Source organism: Macrotis lagotis, chromosome 2, assembly GCF_037893015.1.
Source record: "Macrotis lagotis isolate mMagLag1 chromosome 2, bilby.v1.9.chrom.fasta, whole genome shotgun sequence".
NCBI classification, from domain to species: domain Eukaryota; kingdom Metazoa; phylum Chordata; class Mammalia; order Peramelemorphia; family Peramelidae; genus Macrotis; species Macrotis lagotis.
In genome coordinates, this window is record NC_133659.1 from 106,419,007 (window position 1) to 106,445,195 (window position 26,189).

The 26,189-nt window shown below is 37.7% G+C and overlaps 1 protein-coding gene across 4 annotated transcripts; it reads left to right on the forward strand.

Moving 5' to 3' along the window:
• LOC141513049 (uncharacterized) lies at positions 1-26,189 on the forward strand. Of its 4 annotated transcripts, XM_074222513.1 has the most exons (8): positions 1-97; positions 8,844-8,932; positions 9,084-9,124; positions 18,392-18,643; positions 22,105-22,150; positions 22,377-22,483; positions 23,482-23,531; positions 24,503-26,189. In XM_074222513.1, the coding sequence occupies exons 3-8, from the start codon at positions 9,118-9,120 to the stop codon at positions 24,677-24,679; spliced, it is 639 nt and encodes a 212-aa protein (XP_074078614.1). In that variant the 5' UTR covers positions 1-97; positions 8,844-8,932; positions 9,084-9,117; the 3' UTR covers positions 24,680-26,189. The 4 variants fall into 4 exon arrangements, with proteins under 4 accessions (XP_074078614.1, XP_074078611.1, XP_074078613.1 ...); XM_074222510.1 differs by having other exon boundaries at positions 8,844-9,124; XM_074222512.1 differs by lacking the exons at positions 8,844-8,932; positions 9,084-9,124 and having other exon boundaries at positions 18,395-18,643.

Genomic DNA, 26,189 nt, shown 5'->3' on the forward strand with positions numbered 1-26,189 from the left:
AGAATCCATCACACCACGATTTGAAGTGAAGCTCCTTCTCTGAACAGACTTGGCCTCCTGGAGCTGATGGCCCTGCTACTCCTGGTGCTGGTGACAGGTAACCCCTTCTCCTTCCCCTCCTCACACAGTTAAACTTTTTTTGGGGGGTCCCACTCTTGAGATTTGGGATCATTCAGCCTGGTCTAGGCTGGTCATCAAGGGTTTCTCTCTCACACTCTACTGAACTCCTATAAGGACTGAGGGTCCTTATAGGAGAAAGAACTGTTACAAGTTTATGGACTTCTTAGGAGATGCAGGGCTTTCTTACATTATTGTCTTCTTTTTAATGTCTCTATCCTGCCTCTTTCCTCTTCATTATAAGGTCTGTAAGGGTAGGGTCCTTCTTTTACTTCCTTTCTCTTCCCCCAGTATCTACTTAGACTAACTAGCATAGTATTTTTTAAATATATAAAATGAATTAAACATTCATTTTGTTAACAAAAATGTATTTTTCCTTTATCCTGAATAGAAAGAAAATGGAACATAATAATAATAATTATAATTAAAAAATGTAGAATCTTTGAGTAGGAAGGGATCTCAGTTGACTCAGTCATAAATGCTGGCTGATTGTCTAAAATAAATAGCAAAAGCAAACTGTATGTTTAAGATTTCGAGAAGAGAGCAAACTCTTGCAAGTTATATTGAATTTCAAATTAGCCTCCATTGGTGGTGCAGTCCCACCAAGGTCTCTAATCAGTAATATTTATCGGCATGTAGGAGGTAGCTAAGTGTTGAAGTGGATTGAGTGCCCAGTAAAGAAGACTCATGCTCCTGAGTTCAAATCTGGCCTCGTATACTTATTAGCTGCATGACCCTTGGCATGTCATTTAACCTCTGTTTGCCTCAGTTTCCTCACTTATAAGATGAGCTGGAGAAGGAAATGGCAAACTACTCCAGTGTCTCTGTCAAGAAAACCTTGAACATGTCAGATATGACTGAAATGACTTAAAAATGGCAACACTGATATTTAGGGAGTTGCTGTGTCCTTATAGAATCATAGTAATTCAGATCTGGAAGGGCTCTTACCGAATTGTCAGACTAACCCTCTTATTATATGAATGGAGAAACTGAGACCCAGAAAGTAGAATTGACTATCCAGGCATCACGTAGTAGAATTGGGTCTCAAATCCAGGACTTGGAGACATATTGAGAAAATAGGAAACTTAATCAATGGCATTTGTTTTTAAAGTGTTCTATCCAAAAATACTGGTAAAAATTAATTATTTGATGAATAAATAATATATTAATTATATAGATGATTACGAATTAAATCCTTCAGACAATTTACTGACTTAAACTAACCTTCCAGTTTGACTTCAGTCTCAGAAGTGACTAGTATTCAGATACAAACAGAGAGAAATGTACTAGTTTTTAAACATTGCAATGGGTATTAGAAGTTAGTGATTCTTGGTGACCAGTTTATTATATAATAGGATGGAAGACCCAGAAGGCTTGGTTTCTGGTTCTGGCTCTGCTACTAGTTAGTTTGGCAGCTTTGGTTAAACTTCTCTGCTTCTCTGAAACTCAGTTTTCTCTTCTGTAAAAGGAGATGAACTAAATGATTTCTCCAACCTTTTCCTGTTACTAGATACTGGATTCCAAGACTGCTGGAGCAATTTGGCATCCTCCTCTATGGCCCCGGGGGTGGGGTGGGGTGGGTGGGTATCAGGAACAGTATTGTTTAGCAATTTAGGCTTATCCCTGTGGTATGAACTTAGAGTCAATCAATTAACAAAGGTGCATTAATCACCTACAATGTTCCAGGAACCATACTAGATGCTGGGGATAGGAAAAGACCAGTGATTTCATTAGTGTAGGTAATTTCCAGGAGAAAATTCCCTCTACCAAAATAGGGCAATGATTGAGTACTTTGCAGAGTTCACTGGAGCATCAGCCTGTTCAGGTTCATATAATTAATATGTGTCAGAAATGGGACTTGGACTCAGGTCTTCCTACCTCCAAGACCAGCTCTCACTGTAATGGCAAGAGTGAAACAAAATGGGTCTTTCCACCTGGAGTTTACCGGATATATGTATGGGGATGTATATGTGTATACACATACATATTCATATATACCTCTATGCCTATATATGCTATTTAGATGAATGTATTTTTAGTCGTTATTCAGTCATTTCAGGTAAGTCCAATTCTTGGTGACCCCATGTCCATGGGACATTCTAGGCAAAGGCATTGGAATAGGCTGCTATTTCTTTTTCTAATGGTAAGCAGAGGTTAAATGCCTTCCCAAGGATACACAGCTAGGACGCTTCTTAGGTTGGATTTGAACTCTGTGCTTCCTGACTTCAGTCACTGTATACCATTTAGTACTCTCTTATATAGGTATCCATTTATCTATACCTATATCTTTACACATATGCATATGTATAATATTTTACTCAAGTATCTATTATATTTATAAATTACAATTATATACAATATATTTATATTCATATAAATTTATATATATTACTTATATACTCATATTTATTAATGCTTGTGTAAGTATATGCATACATGTGGTATATATTATCATGAATAAATGTATACATACAGGTATACGATTTTAATATATTTTATATATTACACTTTGCCATTCGTATATTTATATAAATGTATATCATATAATACCTATATATTCATATTTATTTATGTATGTGTTGCATTATATATATATACACTTACACACATATGACAAGGACCTATATGAAACAAGCTAATTTGGAAAGAAGGTACTCACAGTTGGGGGAGGGGATCAGATTAGAAGGTGAGGCCTGAGCTGAGCCTTGAAGGAAAATTAGGGATGTTACAAGGCAAAGGGCCTCAGTCAGTCAATTAATATTTATTAAACTCCTACAGTTCATGAGGCACCATGATACAAAAAGGATACAAAAAGAAGCCAAAGATAGGGCTTGCCTCCAGGCATTCACATTCTAATGGGAGAGACAAGTAAATAAACATTTTATTCTGGATTCATAGGAATTAAGAGGATGGAAGACCCTAGAATTTCAAGGGGATTGGAAAAGTTTTTCTGTACAAGATAGGATTTCAGTTGGGATGTGAAGGACACCAGGGAAGCCAAGAGGCAAAGATGAAGACGGAAAGCATTTGCCTGGAGGGCAGGCAAAAAAAATGACTGGAGTTAAGAGTCAGGCATCTTGTTTGTGGGCCAGATAGGAGGTCAGTGTCACTGAATGGAAGAGTCCTGAGTGGGGAAAAAAAGGTGTAAGCTAACTGGAAAATTGGATGGAGGTGGTGAATGACTGCATAACAAACAGAAGGTTTTGTATTTGATCCTGGATGCAATTGGAAGAAGCCAATGGAGTTTGCTAAAGGTGGTGGTGGGGTAATGACATAGCCTGACTTTTAGGAAAAATCACTTTGCTGGCTGAATGGAAGATGAACTGGAGTAGGGAAAGACTTGAGGCATGCAGACTCTCCAAAAGCTACTGAAATGGTCCAGATGGGAAGTGATGAGGCTTGTACCAGAGGGGTGGCAGTATCAGAGGAGAGAAAGGGGCATATTGCAGAAGGGAACAGATATTGCAAAAGTAAATAACAGATCTTGGCAATAGCCTGGATGTGGGGAGTGAAAGTGAGGAATCCAGGACAATACTTGGGTTTTGAGCCTGAGGAATTGGGAAGATAGTGTTGCCTTCTACAATAAGAGAGGGAAGAGAGGGGGAGAGGTGAAAGATAAAAAGTTCTGCTTTGAACATATCAGGTTTAAGATGTCTAGTGGACATCTAGTTTGAGATGGCTGAAAGGCAGGTGGAGATGTGAGATTGGAGGTCAATAGATTAAAATAGAATAGGTAGTTAAGGAGGGAGAATATTCCAGACAATGGAGGAAAACCAGTACAAAGACCAAGTAAAAGATTTAGAGCTATTTATAGGGGAAACCTGGGATCAATTCCAACTTCTGCCTCGGGTCACCCACATCACCATGGACAAGATGTTTAATGTCTTACACTCCTCATCTGTAGCATGGAAGAGCAGAGTGCTGGGAGATCTGGGTTCAATTCAACTTTGGACCATTAACTAGTTATGTTAAGGTCCTTTCCCTTTCTCAGACTGTTTTCTCATCTGTAAAATGGGAATAATGATAATAATAGTGATGATGATAATGATAATAAAAATAATATCGAATGTACTTGTCTAAAGGAGGATTATTGTTGAGAATCAATATAGAATAATGCATATAAAACAACTTGTTGACCTTAGAGCATTATGTAAATATCAGCTGTTATTAGTAAATGATCTCTCAGGTCTCTCCAACTCCGTATTCTATGATCTTTGAGGGATTTGAGCTAATAACACTAAAGCCTAGATGCTTTTTCTTGAGGCTTTGGAGTGCTCTCTGAGGAAAAGCAGTTTCCTAAAAGCCTTACAAAATGAGACACCTTCATAAGCTCACTTCTTAGGCCTTTAACTAACAGCCTTTATCTTTCTTTCAACTGAAACTCCAGAATAAATATAACTCCATTCAGCCTCAAGGGCTGTTAAGATCTATTATACATTTCACAGTAGCCAGTCTCTGATTAGCCTAAACTGAATCACCCCCCTTTTCTCTCTCTACTCTTCATCCCCCCACCCCTCCCCAGGCTCTGCTCAAAACCATTTATTTCCCGTCTGCTGATTACTGTTCATTTTCTCTGTATCACAGAGTAAGCCTATGAAGATTAATTTTCCAAATGAGTTGCTCCCAGGCTCTCTGGAGAGTAAATCTAAGTGTCCTGTGGTAAATGAATTCTTTTGAATGGGATTTCGGGATGAATAGTGTGTGTTTTTCTTCTTTATCATCCTTCAGAGACATACATGAATTAGCAGATGGTCTTTGAAGGCCCCAAATTAAACAGGGGTCAACAAATAGTTCTTAACCTAGGAGACCTATTTTCTTCTTCTCCTCCTTCTCCTCCACCTTCTCCTCCTTCTTCTCCTTCTCCTTCTCCTTCTCCTCCTCCTCCTTTTTTTTGTGGTTGGGGGCCAGTGAGTAGGAAAAATAAAGACTTTCTCCACTAGCTGAAGAGGCTGGCTTCCCTTCTAAAGAGGGAGGAATGAATAAGGGTGGTTAGTACTGTGCTGATGTAATCAGTGATGAAAAGTCTTCTATATTTACAAGAATACAGCCAAGCCTCCAATGATAACTCCCCTCCCCCCTTCCCCTAAATTTATAGGACTTTCAATGGGAGGACAAATGGAAAAAACCTAGACATTTATTAGTCTTCAAATCCATTCTCCCTGTGAAAATCTACAAATAAAGATAACTGAGGAGGAGTTGAAAGTGTCAGTGAATAGTTTTGATGGTAAATGATCTCAGGAACTCAAATGATAGCATTTCCCATCTCCAAAACAAATTACTCATTCCTTTCTAAAAGCCCACAGGCCCTCAGAGACAGGAGCTGAGCTGCCATTACAATGGGGGACACAGACCATATTAGGATGGGATTATTAAGCTAATTCAGAGAACAAGGTTCTTTGGCAGCTACCAGGATAGAATTGACATTCAATCAGAATGAATACTTTAAAAAAGTGAGGCACAGCCACAAGCTGTATCTTTCCCAAATCTTCTATCCCCCCCCCCCCATCCCTTCTTTTGTATGTGAAGGAAATAAGGATTAAGTGACTTACCTAGGAAAACTCAGGTAGTGAATATCTGAATTGGACTTGAACTTGGGTCCTCCTGAGTCAAGACTATTCATTACACCACCTAGCTATTCCTTTTACCCTTTTTCCCAAACCAATCCAAACCTATTAGTCAATAGCTTATGTAGTGAGCTCCATGCTACTGATGAGTCTATGCAACTATCAAAGATTATAAGATGTAGCATTAGAAAGCACCTCAGAGATCAGATGAATAGGTGTCTACTGTCTGGGAGATTACAATCTAGTCATATTTCATGATGGTTTTGGCTTTACTTGCTACATGCCTGGGATATGGGCAATTCCTCATCAGTCACCATTTTATAGATGAAGTAGCTAAGGCACAAATTATTCAATCAATGATTTTTTTTTAATACCACCTGAGTTAGGTGTTGGGGATACATAGACAAAAATAAACAATTCCTGCCCTCAAAGAGTTTACATTCTTTCAGGGGAGACCACATATTTGTAAATATACATACACAATACATAATGTATTTATAAGTTCACAACAATATATATGAACAAAAGATGAAGTGATTTGTCCTACACTTTGAATGATCCCTGAGAAATACAGACACATTAGCCTAAATTAATGCAAACAAACAAATTTAATGGTTGAAAAGGGGAGTTGAGAATGCATATTTAATTGAACAGAGTAGGTCAAGTCATCAAAGCCTTAGCTGACTTTTTTCTGGGGTGTGGAGATGGAGCTGAATCACTCACTTAGACTCTCCAGTATTTACATTTATAAGGTCACTTATCTGGGTCATCACTTAGCCTAACTAGAACTTTTGTTGTTCAATCATTTTTTTTTTTTTTTTTGGTATCTGACTCTTCAGGACTTCATTTGAGGTTTTTTTGGCAAAGATACTGGGGTGGTTTGCCATTTCCTTCTCCAGCTCATTTTATAGATGAGGAAACTGAGGGAGACAAGGTTAATTGACTTGCTCAGGGTCATGCATCGAGTAAGTGTCTGAGGTCAGATTTGAACTTAGGAAGATGAATATTTCTTAGTCCGGGTCCTGCACTTTATTCACTGTGTCACCCACCTAGCTACCCTAACTAGAATATAGGTTTGAGTTAATATATCTGTTAATGACTTATGATGATCCCTTGATGCTTTTACATGTTAAGTTATGGCAAAATCCTTGGAAGTCACGTAGCTAGTAACTTTTAGAGCCAAGATTCAAATTAAGAAATTTAGTAGAGTTAAATATAAAATTCTAGGCTATGGGGGCAGGTAGGTGGCGTAGTGGATAAAGCACCGGCCTTGGAGTCAGGAGTACCTGGGTTCAAATCCTGACTCAGACACTTAATAATTACTTAGCTGTGTGGCCTTGGGCAAGCCACTTAACCCCATTTGCCTTGCAAAAACCTAAAAAAAAATCCTACAATATGCTGCTTACAAGAAACTCATTTGAAGCAGAGAGATATATATAGAGTAAAGGTAAAAGGTTGGAGTAAAGTTCTAGGCTTGGGTACAATTGTACCATTGTGGAGGATGGAGATGTGATATTGCTAGATAGTGTTTGATGTGAAAATAGTCTTGGTTTTAGTGAATTTCAAGAAAGAGCATCATGGTTGCTAGCAGAGCTATCATTGAGAAAGAAGCATGATGTATAAAAAAATGGGGAGGAGAGGATAGTTCCACTCTGCTCTGTTAGACTACTTATGTGGATTGCTGTATTCAGATTTTGCTTATGACATCAAGATGAGTCCACAGCATGACATGGCTGCCACAAAAAACCTAACATTATTTAGACTACATTAATAGAACTCTCAGATTCAGAGTGATGGAGGTAAGGAATAGTCCTGGTATACTCTGTCAACAGTTATTCAGTTCTATAAACCATATTTTAGGATGTTGACACACTAGGATTCATTAGAGAAAATCCATTAGTTTGATGAGGAAACAGAAGATGCATATAGAGAAAAAGAACTGAAAATCTTTAGCCTGGAGAAGATTTAGTCAATAAATATTTATTAAATACCTACTATAGATAATAGGCAGTTAGGGGTCACAGTGAATAGAGTGCCTGACCTGAGTCAGAAAGATTCATCTTCCTGAGTTCAAATCCAGCCTCAGCCATTTACTAGCTGTGTGACCCTGGGTAAGTCACTTAACCCTATATGCTTCAGTTTCCTCATCTGCAAAATAAGCTGGAGAAGAAAATGTTAAACAATTTTAGTGCATCTTGCCAAGAAAATCCCAAAAGGAGTCCCAAGAATCGATCACGACTGAATGATACCAGATAAAATTGGAAATTCAGGAATTCCCACTCTCATCTTTTTGATTTCAGCTTTAATAGTTATTAAGATCCATAAACAGGAAGCATATTAAATATGACCGTGGGCAAGGCACCTCAGAGGAGTAAGTCAATCAGGAAGTACTTATTATTATTGTCTTTATTATGAGTCAGATGGGATTCCGAAATAACAGGGAAAATAATCCCTGCCCTCCAGGAGTTTATCATCCAGCCAGGGAAGACAACACATACAGATACAAGGTGTTCCAAAAGTTTGAGTGCTTTTGAAATCTTTAATAGCTTTAAGCTATTGAGTTGGTGAGTTAGTGATTCAAAACCAGATTAAACCGTAGGTTCAAGTCTTTGCTCTGCTACTTACATATCACTTGTTTCACCTTGGGCAAGTTAACTTTGTCTCTGTCTTGCTTTCCTAATATGCAAAAATGAGACATTTGGACTACCTGGCTTCCAAATTTTCCTACATTGCTAGCATTTAGAATTCTATGAGTCCAGGGACTTTAGCTAGAGATTTTTTTTGACATCATCACAATGGAAATGTGATTCCTTTCAGGGTTGTTTGCTTTGTGTAACCAATCACAATTATGTGAAGTTAACCAAAGGACAGCAATACTTCTCAATTCAGGGTTATTTCCAGTCAAATTATCCATCTGCTGCTACTATTCCTATGTCCCCAGAGGCAACAGGAGAAAGGTGACCCTCTACAGGCCTTTTGGAATAATGGTATTTTTCTTTCTGCTAGAAGACAAATACTAAAGCCATTGCTGGAAGACTGGGAAATAGGTTTAGAAATATTTTAGACAAATAATGCTTTCCAACCAACCCCTTTCTAGGACCCAGGGCTAAAGAAAAAAATGAAGGGGAAGGAGGCCCTAACAAAGTAAAAGTTTTCTTTAAGTTCCAGAAATGCTGAGTGTGTACACTTTAGAGGAAGTTCAGATGCCAGTTTGTCTGATTCTCTCCCCAACCATCATATCCTCTGGTAAGGTAAGGACCTGGGAATAGCCAGGGTTACAGATGTCCATGTTTCTTGGCAAAGTCATGAAGTCTTTTTAGTTTGTTTTATTCTCTCCTTATCTTTTATGTATCATTTCCCCACTGGATGCCCCTTCTCCTTTCTTGGTGGCCCCTCACAAAGGATTCAGAGTCAGAGAACCCTGACACAGTCCCTCATGTCTGGTGAGTAAGTCACTTATATTCTATCAGCCTCAGAATCTTCCTCATTATGTAACATTATGTAATCAATATTTAGGTGGCCCCACAGTAATATTAATGATAATAATAGCTAGAATTTATAAAGCATTGTAAAGTTTGCAAAGTACTTTCCATGATATAAATATGATATCATTTGATCTTTACTACAATCTTGGGAGGTAGTTGTTATTTTTATCTCTATTTTACAGGTAAGGAAATAAGGACATAGAGGTTAAGAGATTTGCTTCGTTAGCTAGAAGCTTAGTAGCTGAAAATAGCTGGTAAAATGTTTGAGGTTGAACTGAGCTCAAATCATACTGTCTCCAAATCCAGTGCTCCTACATTTCTAGCATTTAGAATTCTAGAATTTAGAATTCTACCCAATGAGTCACCCATTTATTGTCAAATATAGATATACTAGAATTTATATATTGCTTTTTTTTGGCAAGGCAATGGGGTTAAGTGACCTGCCCAGGATCACACAGCTAAATAATTATTGTGTCTGAGGCCAGATTTGAACTCAGTCTTCTTGAGTTCAGGACCAGTACTCTATCCACTGTGCCACCTAGCTGCCCCTACTTATAATTTTAAAGATTTCCAAATATTATCTTATTTGATCCTCACAGAAAACCTAGACATCTCAAGAATTCCAGGCCCATGTTGCTAACTGCCTGCTTACTGACTGGTTGCTTCTTGTCCTTCATTATTGAAAAAGACCAAAATGACATCACCACCTTGGAGAAAAACTATAGTGTTTCTGACTGTGGATGATTGGTATGAGCTCAGAATTCTCTACCACAGTTCAGGCACAAATAGTCTATGTGAACACCTTGGGTGTTTAAACTTACGTATCTCACATTTTCTCTGAGATGTTCAATTGTGTAAGGTGTAGGGTGTGTTCAAAGATCAGTATCTCTGGTGTGCGGACTGCTTTCCACCTAATTCTCACCAGTGGCTCCAAGAAGCTGGAGCATGCATAGCAGCCATACCCCAGCAAACAGCAGATGAGCTAAATCAGAATGAGAGTAACTGAGAGAATCTCAGGACTCATTGGTGAGTTGCAGGGGTGTTTACCCCAAGCATGTGAAGTCTTCTACTGGTGGAATGGGTGAATGAGAACACTACTGGATATGTCAAAGTGAATATTTCACAAGTACCTTAGTTCAACATGTCTAAAACGAACTTATCTTCTCTCCCCTGTAACTCCCCTCATTTTTGAACTTCCTTATTCTTGACCAGGGTATCACTCTTCTTCCCAACACTCAAGTTCACAACCTCAGTATTATGCCTAGCTCCTCACTTTCACTCTTTCTACTTATGCTATCAGGTGCCCAATTTTACTATTTGTTTCCACTGAACTACTCAGTAAATTCCAGAGGGTCCTTATTTCTTTGAGAATAACTACAAACTCACCCATTTAACTGTAACCAAGCTTTCCAACTTCACTGGATATTCTTCCTTCTCTCAAATGCTTTGATCCAACCCAGTTGACCACTTTGTTGTACCATCTTGGTGCCTTTATCCATGTACCCCTTGCCTTGAATACTCTTCCGCCTTACCTCAACTTCTTAGATTCCTATTCCTGTCACTTCCATGGAATCTTTCCTGACTCCCCTCAGAGACTAGAATTTTTCCTCCCTCCTTTCCCAAATTACCTGTGTTCATTTTGTATATGTTTATGCAATCATATATATATATTTTTTTTATCAGTTTCTAGATTATCTTTGCTTCAAAAGAATCTAGCAAAGTTGTTCAGTAGTTTCAGTCATTTCTGACTCTATGATCTCATTTGGGGTTTTCTTAGCAGAGATATGGGAGAATTTTCCATTTCCTTCTCTAGCTCATTTGACAGATGAAGCAAACAGGCTTAAGTGATTTGTCCATGGTCACAGAATGAGTAAATATCTGTGGGCAGATTTGAACTCAGGAATATGAGTCTTCCTTACTCCATGTTGAGTTTTCTATGCACTGTGGCATCACCTAGAGCCCAAAGTAGGTCACATAGGGTATTCCCAAAAATCTTTCTGCCATTTTAAAATTAACTGCTAAAACTCAAATCTGCATTAAGACTTTAAGAGTCCCTGTCCTTGTTGACTATATTGAGTCTTCTCTGGACAAGTTTGGACAAATTCGTTCATTGAAAAAGATTCAAATGGGGTGAAACCAAGTAGAGGCAGGAATACCCACAAGCTTTCCCCCAGAACACTCCAAATACGTTTAAAATAATGACTCTAAATTCCAGATTGGCAGAACCCACAAAAATACTGAGTGAAACAATTTTCCAGCCTGACAACTTGGAAGATCTGCAGGAAGGGTCTGATAAACCAAGGTTAAAAAGGCACTGGAGCAAACAGACTCCAGCTATCCAGGAACAGACTGAAGGATGTCTTGGTCCCTGGGGGCACCAGGGCCCATGGTAGCAGCGGTGGTTTCCAGACCTCTCAGCCCAGGGATTACCAAAGACAATTTGGAAGGTCAGTGGGAAAACTCTGCTGCACAAGAGTAAGCACAGAGCCAGCCCTGGCCAGGAGCCACCTGGCACCTGTTTCCAGAGTGCTAGCCTGCAGATGGTAAGAAGGTCAGGGGAGACTGCAGAAGTCTCTGCTATCCCTAAGGCAGGACTCTGTTGTTGCCCATAATCATATTAAGATTGCAATCTGGGGTCCCTGTCTCAAGAAAAGGAGCTTTACTGCTATAGAGGTACAGGGACTCTTCTCATGGTTGTAGGACAAAGGGGAATGCTTATGGTTATTTACAAACCAAAGTACAGACTAGGAGAGCAGTCAGAACCTCTCATAAGACTTTGAAGGAAGGGGGCAGCTAGGTGGAGCAGTGGATAGAGCACTGACCCTGGAGTCAGGAGGACCTGAATTCAAATCTGGCCTCAGACACTTAATACTTATCTAGCTGTGTGACCTTGGACAAGTCATTTAACTGCCTTGTAAAAAAAAAAGATCTTGAAGTAATTGAGGTTCCTGGGAAGGTATCTTTGAAAACAGCTGTAAAAACTCTCAAAAACTTGGGACAGTATGTCCTCCATCCTGGAAGCAGAGTCCCACCTTAACAAAGAATTAGAGTCAGGTCATATAGAGGAAAATAGAAAGAAGAAAACAACAGAAGAAAAAAATCTGATCATAGACAATTATTTTGTTCTTATGGAAGATCAAATTACGCACTCAGAAGGTAATAACCAAGTCAAAGCTTCTGTATCTAAAGCCTCCAAGAAATATATGAATTGGTCTCAGGTTATGGAAGAGTTCAAAAATGGGATTTTGTAAATCAGGTAAAGGAGGTAGAGGAAAATTGAGAGTGATGTGGGAAAATCATGAAAACCAAGTCAGCAGTTTGATGAAATAATTACAGAAAAAAAAATACAAAAAAAGATCTTAAAAACCCATTTGGAACAAATGGAAAAAGCAACCCACAAGGTCAATAAGAAGAAGAATGCCTGAAAAAGCAGAATTGGCCAGATGAAAAAGGAGATTAAAAAAGCTCTCTGAAAAAAATAATTCTTTAAAATGTAGAATAGAGCTAAGGGAAGCTGATGACTTTGTGAGAAATCAAGTAACAATAAAACAAAACCAAAAGAATTAAAAGCTAGAAGAATATGTAAAATGTCTCATTGGGAAAACAACTGACCTGGAAAACAGATTCAGGAGAGAATTTAAAAATTATTTGACTACCTGAATGTCATGACCAAAAAAAGACCCTAGACTTCATTTTTCAAAAATTGTCCTGATATCCTAGAAACAAAGGTAAATTAGAAATTGAAAGAATCCACCAATCATCTCCTGAAAGAGATCCTCTAAATTAAAACTTCCAAGGAATATTATAGACAAAATTCAGAATTCTTAAATCAAGGAGAAAATTTACAAGCAGCTAGAAAGAAACAATTCAAATATCGTGGAGCTACAGTCAGGAAAACATAAGATTTAGCAGCTTCTACTAGCAGCTTGTAGGGGTTGAAATTTGATAATCCAGAAGGCAAAAGAGCTTGGATTACAACCAAGAATCAACTACTCAGCAAAATTACTCTTTTAGGGGAAAAGATGGACATTCAGTAAAACAGGGTACTTTCCTGTAGAAATGACCAGAGCTGAATAGAAGGTTTGATCTTCCAATAAAGGACTCAGGTGAAGTATAGAGAGGGTGGATGGGAAGGGAAAATTATGAGGGACTTGATGCTGAACTGCTTGTATTCCTGTATGGGAAGATATACTGATGATTCATATGAACCCTCTCATTCATTAGGGTGGTTAGAAGGAGCATATATAGACAAGGCACAGGAGGGAAGTGAAATTGAAGGCAAAATGTATTAAAAAGAAGGAGTTAATGGACAAGAAATGAATATACAATAGGGAAAGGAGAGGTAGAATGGGCTGAGTTATTTCACATAAAAGAGTAAAGGAAAAACTTTCAAGTGAGTGGAAGAGGGGAAGGTGAAGGGGGGGGTGAGTGAACCTTTACTCTCATCAGAAGTGGTTCAGTGAGGAAATAACATACACACTCAATTGGGTATAGAAATTTATCTTACCCTAGAGAAAAACAGGAGAGGAAAGGGATGGGAGAAAGGGGACAGAGGGAGGGTAGGGGGGTATAGGTGACAGAAGAAAGTTTTGATTTTGTCCTTCATTTTCTTTTTTTTTTAACAAGGCAGTGGGATTAAGTAACTTGCCCAAGGTCACACAGCTAGTAATTATTATGTGTCTGAGACCTGATTTGAACTCAGGTCCTCCTGCCTGTATTTGAATAAGGGGGTGCTGTGCTAAGTCCTCAACCTCACTTTCTCCTCCAGAGTCATCTGGATCCAATGACCAGATATGAATCAGGGGAGAATCATGGGAGAGGGTAGTCAGATATAACACACTTTTGAGGAGGGACAGAGTAAAAGGAGAGAAAGAATAGGTAAATTATAGTGGGGGGAATAGAATGGAGGGAAATACAGTTAGCAATAGCAACTGTTGGAGAAAATATTGAAGCAATTTCTCTGATGAACTTATAATAAAGAATACTATCTATCCCAAAGAAACAACTGATGATGTCTGAATATATATTGAAGCATACTTTCCCCCCAACTTTATTTTTCTTAAATTTTTCTCTTTCTTGGGGAGGGGGATTATATTTACTTTTACAACATGACTATTATAGCAATGTGAAAAAAAAATGATCTCAAATTTCTTTGTTTTTATGAATTGAAATGGTGGGCATACATAGGATTCAGGAGAGGGTCAGTGATAATTTGTGCTGAAGAAGTGAAATAAAAAATATCATCCATAAAACATATGATTAGAAAAAGATAGTGCCATAATCATAATGAAAGCTATTAACCAATAGTTGGATGGACTTCCTGGAAAGACAGTGACTATTATTTTCATAGGTCTTCAAGCAGTGACTGGATGATCATGTCTTAAGTATATCAAAATGGAATTCAATTTGGTGTCTTTTCCAACTCTAATATTCTGTGATTCTGTGATAGTCAAACCAGGGATAACAGTAGACACAGCCTGAATATTGTACTGATACTGAAGGATTGTTAAAAGGACTAAATTGGGCAACATTGGGCAAATCCTCTGTGGAGAAATTGTGGAAGGACATGAAGACAAGCAAATAAAATAGAAAGGCCTTGATGGGTAACTATCTTTCCTTTAACTGCTCAAAAAAAATCATTCAATTAATATTTACTGAGGGTCTACTGTGTACAGAGCAATATACTATAATTTTTCAATGAAACAGTGTCTGGACCTTGAGGAATTTAAAGTCTAATAGGAATTAAACATAGATAACTATATGCTAAGTTATAATGTATAATTATACTATTACATGTTTATATATATATATATATATATATATATATATATATATATATACATATATATTTCAATTATGGCCCCATTTAGGGTTTTCTTGGCAAATATGCTGGACTGGTTTGCCATTTCTTCTCCAACTCATTTTTATAGATCAGGAATGAGGCAAACAGGCTTAAGACACTTGTTCAACATTACACAGCTTTGAATTCAGGTCTTCCTGACTTCTAGATCTGACTCTCTATACATTGTACCATCTGATTGCCTATTTATATTTTATGTAATATTATAATATATAATTATAATATGCAATAATATATGGCAGGGCTATCTAAAAGGCAGCTGCCTGTGGGTTTACTAAATGCTTTAGTAAGTGAAGCTGAACTACTGCAGAGCTCTCACAAATGGCAAATCAAAATATATTTTCTATTGTTTCAATAAAAACTTTAAAAGTAAGGTTGGACAGCCCTGATATGTAGTATAGTATTATAAAGATTTAAAAAAATACTATGTGAAGCTCAGGGTGATAGTGACAATCTGGTAGGCATCTTGAGGAGGTAGCATTTGAACCATTAATTAAAAGGATAGGTAGGAATTTAAGAGTGGAAAGAGAGGTAGAGGACATTCTAGTGATAAAACAGTGAGCAATGACCTGGAGGGGGATAGGACAAGTTTGGGGAAGCATGGAGTAAAACTGACAGAATGTAGAGAGAAGAACTAGAAGATGACATTAGAATGAAAGGATGAGGTCAGATGTGGGAGAGCTTGGATGTCAAATAGAAGAGTTCAAATTTTGTAGGCAATGGGAAATAGCTGAAGATTTTTGAGCTGAGAAGTGAATGTCATCAGAGTTATAACTAGAATGAGGGGATCAATGCATCTACATCAAGAGGGTGCTATCTCTCCATGCAGCTGCCCTCTCTGTACTTTCTTTGATTCAGGACTTTCTGAGGGTCATACTGATACATTGCACTACCACCCAGAGACATCTTCGTAGTATGGGATTTTCCTTCTAAATAAACTCCTGAAGGTGACAGACTCCTTTCTCTTCTGGTTGACTTAGAAGTCTACTTAGAGTTTGCCAAATAAATTAGGATTCCATTTAGTGACCCTAGGAAAAAAGATGAATCAACTAGATCCTCCAGTGCATATTACAACTGCCCTCCAAAGGAATGATTTTGTGACAAACTAAACACCACACCCAGGGAGGAAAGACACAGGCCACATCCTGAGAAATGACACAACCAAATTAGCTATATCAAAAGATATATTTTAAAATAAGTGTTCTTTAGAAGAGATTCACAGTTTTGTGTTTAGCCCCCCTTCTTTTCCTCAATGCAATTTTATTTAGTGTTTGTTAAATTCGGATGAAAGAATAATAAAAAAGGAAAGGTATTCTTTGAGGTCAGTCAGCTCAGGTATCTGGATGCACAAGATGAGCAAAGTACTAAAAAACAAGACTTATCTAAGTCTCAAGTGGATCTCTCTACCAGTTGTGGAGAATTATAGTCTTGAAAAAGATGGTGTATGTGTTTGGGAAGGCAAAGAAAGGTGACAGCATCCCTGAAGACTAGTGGAGAGCTATCACACCAAAGATGGCTCAGCGGAACTTAGTTAAGGTTTGAGAATCAAAGGAGATATGGCAGCTATTTGGATGCCAGCATTGGGATTCTTCTTCAGGTTCCCAGGCTTTGTAGGCCAATGATTGGATAGTGATCTAGGTTCAGAAGGCAGAAAGCTATTCTAATTCCCAAGGACTAGTGTTTCAATTGCATTATCATAATTTTAGAAATAGAGAGCTTCCTATGAATTTAGGTTTGTAAGACAATGATGGGTAAAAGAATGCATAGGTAAGCAGGTTCAAATATAGATAAGAATGCAATCCCTAATAGAATTTTTTTATGCTAAATAACTTAATGACTGACAAGGGGAGTGGTCAGGGGATGTGTTCTTTTGGGGAAATGAAACTAAAACCTTTGCTTTAAGAAATTAATAGTATTATAGATTTAAAGCTAGAAGTCAGGTAGCTCGGGGAGGGGGTAGAATCTGACTTGGGAGTCAGAAGACCTGAGTTTGAATCCTTCTTCCATCCCCTTACTAATTGTATGACTCTGGGCAAGTCACTGAACCTCTCTTAACCTTGGTTTTTCCCATCTGTAAAGTGAGAAGATTGGATTTAGGATCACAGATTTAGAGCTGCAAGAAACCTTGGAGCTCACCTTGATTTTAGAAATCAAAGACACTAAGGTTGACATTCAATGATTTGTCCAGGGTCATGTAGCTAGTAAATATCTATGGTAGGATTTGAACTTAGGTCTTTCTGACTCTGGACTTGGGTCCACTAGCTGCCTCCTGATTTACAATTTTCCTTCGGTAAATAGCTAGCATTTACATAGTGTTTTATGGTTTGTTAAGAATTTCTATAAATACTATCTCTTTCAGTCTTAAACCTCGTTTCAATCCCATGAGGTTTATGCTACTATTTGTCCAATTTTTAAATGAAGAAACTGAGGTTCAGAAAATAATATTAATAATAATAGGCAACATTGACAATATGTCAGTCTATGGGCCAGACATTCTGTTAAATGTTTCATAAATATTTTCTGATTTTACTTTTATAACAACCCTGAGAGATATTATTACCCCATTTTACAGATGAAGAAACTGATGTGGATCATGGTTAAGTGACATGCCCAGGATCAGACAACAATTGAATATGTGAGGTCAGATTTGAACAGGTCTGGTGCTAAAGTGGCTTGCCCAAGGTCATAGAGAAAATAAGTTTCTGGGTCAGGATTTAAATTTGGGTCTTCCTGATTCCCAGTCTATTATGCCACCTAATTACTACATCTCCAGCAAGCAATTTCAGTTCATTTATTAAAAGAAAGAATAGCATTTGTAGTAAATAAATGCTTTTTCATTCATTTTTATTTCAAGTTTTTAAAGTTATAATAACCAATATATCCACTGTTGCATTTTAGTCAGAATCACATAAACCATACATGGATTATATGTTTTATTTCCTTTTTTAAAAAATATTTTATCTTCCCAATTACATGGAAAAACAATTTTAATATATTTTTTTAAAAATTTGAGCTCCAAATTCTCTCCCTCCCCTTCTCCCCTCTTCCCTGCCTGAGATGGCAAGCAATTTGATATAGGATATACATGAGTAATCACACAAAATATATTTCCATATTAGTCACAGTAGCAGTAGAAAACTAAACCCCCAAGGTCAGACTGTCTCCATCCTGCAGTCTAACCTCTGTTCTCTCTCTCTTAACTGAATTTGTCTCAGGCACAAAAATTCCTATAATATCTCTGAGTGGCATGACCAGATCTACCTATAATTGGTGTTTAATTGTTGTTTCCCTGATTAATTCTGGTTTGGAGTAAGTAGTTGAACTTCCCCTAATCTCTCAGTATCTATTCTTTTTTCCTATTCCAGCAGGTTCTCCTGGAGTATCCAGAGCCACAGAAGAGAAGGGAATAAAAGATTCCCAAGGATGGTATATCTGCTGCCAACTGCTTAACACCTCAAAGTATGTATTGTGCAATCTAGAGGAGAACGACTATCATGGGTGCCACAATATTTCGGAAAAGAAAACACTTATCACAGGAAAGAATTGTACACACAATGTTAAGATTCAGGACTTCCACGCTCTCAATGTTTCACAGAATGACATCCCAGCCTGTGGAGGTAAGACAGGCTGAGCACAGGACCAGCCTTGGTAACTTAGCAGTAGACCAAGCATCAGATGTGGAGTCAGAGAACCTACATTTGAGTCTTGAGTTTATTAAGACTAACTACTACTCTTATCACAAGTATGAACTTGGGAAAGTTAGACCCTTGCTCTGTCTCAATTTCACCATCTGTCTCAAAGTTCTTTATAACCTTTAAATCTTGTAATATATCTGACTCCCCAGCTCCTCCTTCAATCTTCTCTCTTGGTGATTTTAAAACAACTTCTCCTCTTTCTCTTCTTCTACCTCCTCCTCTTCCTCCCCTTCTTCAGCAATCAGTGATTTGCCAGGAGTCATACAGTTAGTAAGTGTCTGAGGCTGGATTTGAATTCAGGTCCTCCTGATGCCATACCTGCCCTAGCACTCTATCTACTGTGCCACCCAGCTGTCCCCTATCTAATAAACTTCTAATGGTGATATAGAACATTAGTAAGTACACTGGTTACTGTGTCAGAAATTCAGTTTGATTTTTATCTCTTGTGATTACTAATCAAGTGACCATCATAATCCTCAGTTTTCTTTTGGGTAAAATGAAGGATTGGACTCAATAGTCTTTGAAATACTGTGTTTATACAGGATCTCCTTGCAGATGACTCCTAAATCTATTTCTGTCATCTTAATCTTGTTCTTTATCTTTAGTAGGTTTGGTAGACATTTCTGCTCGAATATCCCACAGGCATCTCAAACTTAGCATGTCCAAAACAGGTCTTTCCTATTTCTATTCAAGAAGCTATCATCTTTTCAGTCACTCAGATTCATAATATAGAACCATCCTTGACTTCATACTTTATAGGTCAAAATGATCTAATAGCTATTCCATAAATTTAACTTTCCAGTTCCCACCTCTATGCTTTTCTTCAATGATTGGAATGTGTCTTTTTACCTCTGCCTCCCCCATGATTTAGGTGCCACCTGAATTGGCACTACAGGTACCATCCTTCTGGTTCCCCCAGTTGTCAATGATCTTTTCCTCTTAGAATTATCTTAAATTCATCCACATAGCCGTTCTGGTCTCTCCAAGGGAATGTATGCCCCTTAAGCCCAGGTACTGGTTTTCTTGGACTCTGCACATTGAAGATACTTGTTGAATTGAATTGAATTCATTTAATTTAACAAACATTTGCTAAACTCAAGCAAGATTAAAAGCATATTTTTTTTCTTTTAAGGAGCTGACAGTCTAGTGGCCATGGGTGGTGCAGTGGATAGAGCACAAGACTTGGAATCAGACTTCCTAGCTGTGAGACCCTGGGCAAATCACTTAATCCCATTTTCCTCCATTTCTTCATCTGTCAAATGAACTGGAGAAGTAAATGGCAAACCATTCTGCTAAGAAAAACCCAAATGAGGTCACAAAGTGTCAGACACAGCTGAATAAACAACTAAACAACAACTGGACAAGACTAAGAGAATACAAAGACAAAAGCACTGATTCAAGAAAGTAATTTGTAAAAATGTCTGAAAAAATAGTCTTGAGTCAAAACATGAAGAACTTTGAATGCCAAGCATAGGAGTTTATATTTGGCTCTAGAGGCAATAGGGAGTAACTAAAATTTTTTAATCACAGTAGTGGCATATTTTATCACGTCAATATGGCCTTAGGAACATCACTGGCTGCTATGGAGAAGATAGATCAGAGAGGGAGAGATTGAAAGCACGGAGACTGACTAAAAGGCTTATTGCAAAATAACATGAGTTTTTTTTTTTTTGATTAATCAATTTTGCTGATTTTTTTCTCTTCCCCCCTCAAAAAAAAATCTTTGTTAAAAGGGATGGTTCTCTGGCGAGGGATGTGGGTGAAAATCAGACTGAGAAAGGCTACTGAGATAATTTTTTGTTTTCTGCAAAAAAAGATTTCTTAAGTAAATTAGTTTAGGTAGGATTCTCATTTTGATTATATTGGTCTGGCTCTCTCTTCACAGAAATATAAGTTACTGGACCAGTTATCTTAGCAGAAAGGCAGGACTAAAGGGCTAGGAGGATGAGAACAATTTCAAAGTTGTTAAGAAAAACAAAAGACTCAGGTCCATTTGAGTCCCAGAAATGGTTGGTATTTATCTCCTGATGTCATGATCGCCTGATTGATCTTAAATGGCTTCCTCTCTTCCCAACAATTCCAATCCTCTCCACAATGACAGAGGCCTTGGAGCTAACTTGGAGCTAGCATGAGGAGCTTGCTTCAAGTCCCAGAAATCTTGCCTTTCTGCCTTACTGGAAAGGAGCTTCCAGCTGCAAGAGCTAAATCATTCACCTCTATTTTATAAATGGGGAGAAAAGGAAATTAGATTGCTGTTGGGGAAGCTTTTTTGTATTCGTGTTCAAGGTTTTAGGGTAAATTTTGTTGCAGTGTTAACAACCTGTCACAGTGAGTTATGGCCTTGGTCTGAACTGGTGGGAGATCAGACTAATAACTCTGACCGACCTCCCTACACAATAATGATCAAAAGCAGCCATCATCTCCTACTAGAGTTGTAATTAGGGTAATCAGGGTTTTTTCCTCAGGGCATCAAAATTTAGGAGACAAAAAAATTTCACATATGCATTTTTTCAACAGTGAAGAAATCATTATAGTAACTAATTCTCCCTCCTTCACAGCTAAATTTATCATAATTACTTCTTGTATGTTTTGATATCTTGTAATACAAAGTTGATATGCAGCTACTACCTCTCCCAAAGACATTTCCTACTACTTGACCTGGCACCAGAATTGCTAGTTATAGCTCTGTCTCCCACATAACTTCCTTCTTACTCTTGCCAACTCTAAAATGTTATGTGCTTTCAAATCTTCAAATCAATGAAACAAACATTTATTACTACTACTACTGCTGCTGCTGCTGCTGCTATGGGAAATTTAAAATTTAGCTAAAATATGACACTTTCTTCATGGAGATTAAGGGTAAGATGCAACCAAATTTATTTCAATTTAATTAAAGATTGTTTTTTAAACTCTTACTTCATGCAAAGCATAGTGTTAACCTTTTCCCACTATTCTGCTAAAGTGCCTTCTATATCCTACTTAATCCATAGTCTTCCATCTCTCTAATTGTACCATCTTAGAGTCTCTTTGTCATTGATGACACTAATCCCTTCTCAGTCTCTGCCCCTAGAAAGCCAGAAATCTTGGCATCTGATCCTGGCTCTTTGACTTACCAATCATGTGAACTTAGTCAAGCTACTTTCTATCTTTGAGTCTCAGTTTTCACATCTGAAAATGGAGGTCATGATACCTGTATGAGCAATTTTACAGGATAATCTAAGTAAAGTGCTTCCTTCTTGGTTGGTAATGAAGCATTAACTGTTTTAAATTTATATTTCCATTAATATAATTAGAAGAATTCTATGATTATAGATCTGGAGAAAGATCTAGAGATTGTGCTTATTTGGGAGGCAACTGAACTGCCATTTTCCTTTTCTTTCTAGGAGTCAACAGTTCCACAGTCATTTCCAAAGAAAGTGGAGGAACGAGGTAGGTAGGAAACCAGCATATCCAGATTGGTCATCCTAAAGAATTAGTCATTGAAGAGAGGGTCATCTGGTGTCCATAGACTGAGGGCAGATGGGGAGTGGAGCAGAGTGAGGCTGAAGAAGTTGAAGCAAGGAGAGTATGGAGGCTGGGCAGGGTCACACCATGGAGTGAATACTGGGTCTAAATGGGGAGATTCTGCTCATCTCTCCTCTTTGTCTTTCTCCAGCTTTATCATAGTTATCGCCACCCTTGCTTCTTCTGCTGGTTTGCTACTTCTTATCCTGATCTCTGTTGGTATTTTATCTACATTACAGAAGAAATGGAGGAATAAGAGTGAGTTTTTTTGGCACTCCATTCATCAACTAATTATTAAATAACCACTGTAGACAAGAGGTGGTGAATTGACTCAGCTTACCTGGGAAGAAAGGAGGGGAAAGTTGACTCCTAAACATGAATGCCTGACATCCTATTTTCAGGGTTTGTAAGCTTGATTTGGGGTCATAAAATCAGTGAAAACATACTAGTGGAGTGATGTGAGGCAAGTCACTTAACCTATGTGCCTCAGTTTCCTCATCTATAAAGTAGTGCCATGGATGGAGCTTTTGGCTTAGAATCAAGAAGTTGTTGCTTAGTCATATTTTAGTCATGCCCAACTCTATGGGACCCTATCTGGGTTTTTCTTGGCAGAAATATAGGAGTGGTTTGCCATTTCCTTTTCTATTTCATTTTACAAATAGGGAAATGAAGGCAAACAGGGTTATGTGACTTTCCCAGGGTTCCACAGTAAGTGTTTGAGGCCAAATTTGCACTAGTCTTCCTGACTCCAGGCCCATTGCTCTATTCCATTGCAACACCTAGGAGCTCAAAAAGAGCTGAGTTCAAATCTAACCTCATATACTCAACAAGTCATTTAAACTCTGTTTGCCTCAGCTTCCTCAACTGTAAAATGGGAGTAATTCTGTTGTTGTGAGGATCAAATAAGATAAGATTTGTAAAGCACCCAATGTAGTACCTGAAACATAGCAAGCATTATCTAAATACTATAAAAATAAATAATAATAATAGAACCCAACCCTTTTGTTTTCATCATAATATGTGTATGTATGACATATATATATATATATTCAATAATGAAGGAATTGGATTCAGTGGTCTCTATGATGTCAGGAATCATATTAGAATCCAACCCCACACCCAATCAATTCTGACCAGAGCAGAGAATCAGGAATTAAGATGGGAAATTGCAACTTGGTCACACCAATGAGGTAGACCAACACATTTAAGGGATGAACTTGCTCTTTATTTGTCTGACTCTGGGTTTTATTTTCTAGGGATATTTAAGAAACAGAAGAGATGGTACAACTTTCTCTTCAAATCCAAGGTAAGAGATTCAAAGAATAAAACTAGGAATAAAATCCTGAATATCCAAGTCAAGTAATGCTGCTTTTTTTGTAGATTGATTCAGACATGGACATTGGGTAAATACTGGCTAACTTTGCTTAAGATCTCACTTCATTCTTTAGAAGAACTGTTCCACTGGCAAGTAATTTTATAGAGACTATTTTGCAAAAACATACTAGTTACTGAACAAGGGTATCTTGATTTTTGGGGATGTTTGATAGAGTGATTATTGCTGTTTTTGGTTTAGAACTGTCAGTGTCAGAAGCTCTTGCTATGGAATCTCCCCCTTCATGGTGTAGCCCAGGATGTCTACTCAACTATAACTTAAAGTCTTAGTTTGCTTAGGATAATGAAAAATTAGGGGACTTGTCAGTCATCACACATAGAAGCATAGTGATAGAATGGAAACAGCATGGGATTTGGAGTCTATTACTTCCTATATGTGAGACTTCAGTTAAGTCACTTATTTAACTTCCCTGGGTCTTTCTTGATAAAATGAGGTGGGAGTGTGTTTTATATGACCTTGGGGGAGGGGAGGAGGGTCTTATCTCTAGTTTTCATCCTATGTGTCATAGTCATAACTCAACCTAGGTCAAAAGAATCCAAGACTGTCCATTCATCCACTACACCAGGGTTTGGTTATGATGATTAATGATTTGATCATAAAGTGAAATGGATAAATTTGATGATATTCATTCAAGAGCTATCTGAATATCATTAAGTGCAACTAAGCATCCTGAAAACAAAAGGAAAATGATTAATTCCCTTTGACCAATCAAATTCACCTACCTTTCCCTTACTCTTTCCTCTCACCTCCAAAGTTAGCTTCATCTCTTATGATCTCACAGTGAGAATTTAGCATTACATTTATCAAACAGATAAATCAATGTGTCTTTGGGAGACCAGAAGTTTCCAGTGTTTTTAATCTAACCACATTTTCTTTCTTGGAAGGCTGTAGAGAATCAACCTGATGCAATATATTCCAATGTGATCAACCTGGTTGCCCACCAGGAAGACGATTTTGCCATTTATGTCAACTTGCCATGCTTCCAGTGGCCCAGGAAAACTTCACCTGCTGTCACCTATGATCCTGAACAATGGAAGCATGCTTCCACTGAATTCCTCTAATGGGAGACCTGAAGACTATTCTGGAATAAGGGGATATAGAGATGAAGGAATACAAAGAAAGTGGTGGAAGAGGGTTGCCAAACTTAGAATGATGAGATTTATTTTTTCTAACTGCCCACCAATCTTCAGGAGAGTATGATTTTTTTTAAAAAGTCTTGGAAATAGAGTATATCCTTTAAGTAGAACCCTCAGTTCAAGTCTAACAGAATTATCTGTATCACATGGGAAGAATGGGATATGAGCATACTACCACTCATTTAACCCCAAATGCAAAGTAAAATGTTCTGTATCCAAGCTGAAATCATACAGATGATGTGATTCCCTCCTCAGCTCCTGCCATCCTGGACAAGAAGTGAGGAACAGAGGTCATGAGAAGCAGCAGTGGGGAGGATGTTAGTTTAGGAATCAATCTTCAGATTCTCAGACCATCCTGTGACTTCAGTCTCTTGACCCTTCTGAGCCTTAGAAACTCAGAACTGAGCTCTAGGGCTCAGTTACTTCATCTGTAGAATGAAGCCATTAGACCAGATCTGGGATTTTTAACCTTTGTGTGTATGTCACAGTTCTCTTTGGGAAGTTTGGTGAAGCCAATGGACCTAAACTCAGAATGATGGTTTTAAATATATAAAATATTTTAGATATATAAAATAAAATGCTCAAAATTACAAAAGAAATTGATATTGAAATAAAGATGTCTCCCTCCCCCCCATCTTTTTATGGCCATCCAATTTCATAGATCTGAAATCTATCTGCAGACCTCAGATTAAGAATCCCTTTACTTGTTCAGAGGTATTCTGAAATAAAATAAAAATTTCACTGGGAAATATTTAACAAAATAAATAAAAATAAAATAAAAAGTAGATAACACAACATTTTTATAGTATTTTATTTTTTCTAATCCTTTTCCATTTTTTGTAGTATTTGATTTTTCTCCCAATTACATGTCAAAACAATTTTCAGCTATCATTTTTTTGCAAGGCAATGGGGTTAAGTGACTTGCCCAAGGCCACACAGCTGGGTAATTAATTGTCTGAGATTGGATTTGAACTCAGGTACTCCTGACTCCAGGGCTGGTGCTCTATCTGCCACCTAGCCACCCCTCAGTTATAATTTTTTACAAGATTTTGAGTTACACATTTTTCTTCCTCCTTCCCTCCCCTCCTTTCTTCTAAAAATAGCAGACAAATTCATATAAACTATACATATGCCATCATGTAAAACATATATCCATATTAGTGACAGATAACATTACATTTTAAAACTAAGCCACTGTGCTGCCTGCTGGGATCCTTAATAAATACAGTGTTTGGCTAATAGTGGATACTTAATAAATGTTTATGGATTGAATAGTAGGTTCCATTTTTATTTGGCCTTGGTGGGGGCCAAGGCCTTTAATTCCCTTACTTCGTGGGGGTGAACCTGCATTTTTCTTTTTTAAATATTTAATGAAATATTTTATTTTTATATCACTTTCATTTTTGATCATTTTCTTCCTCCTTACTACCTGTAA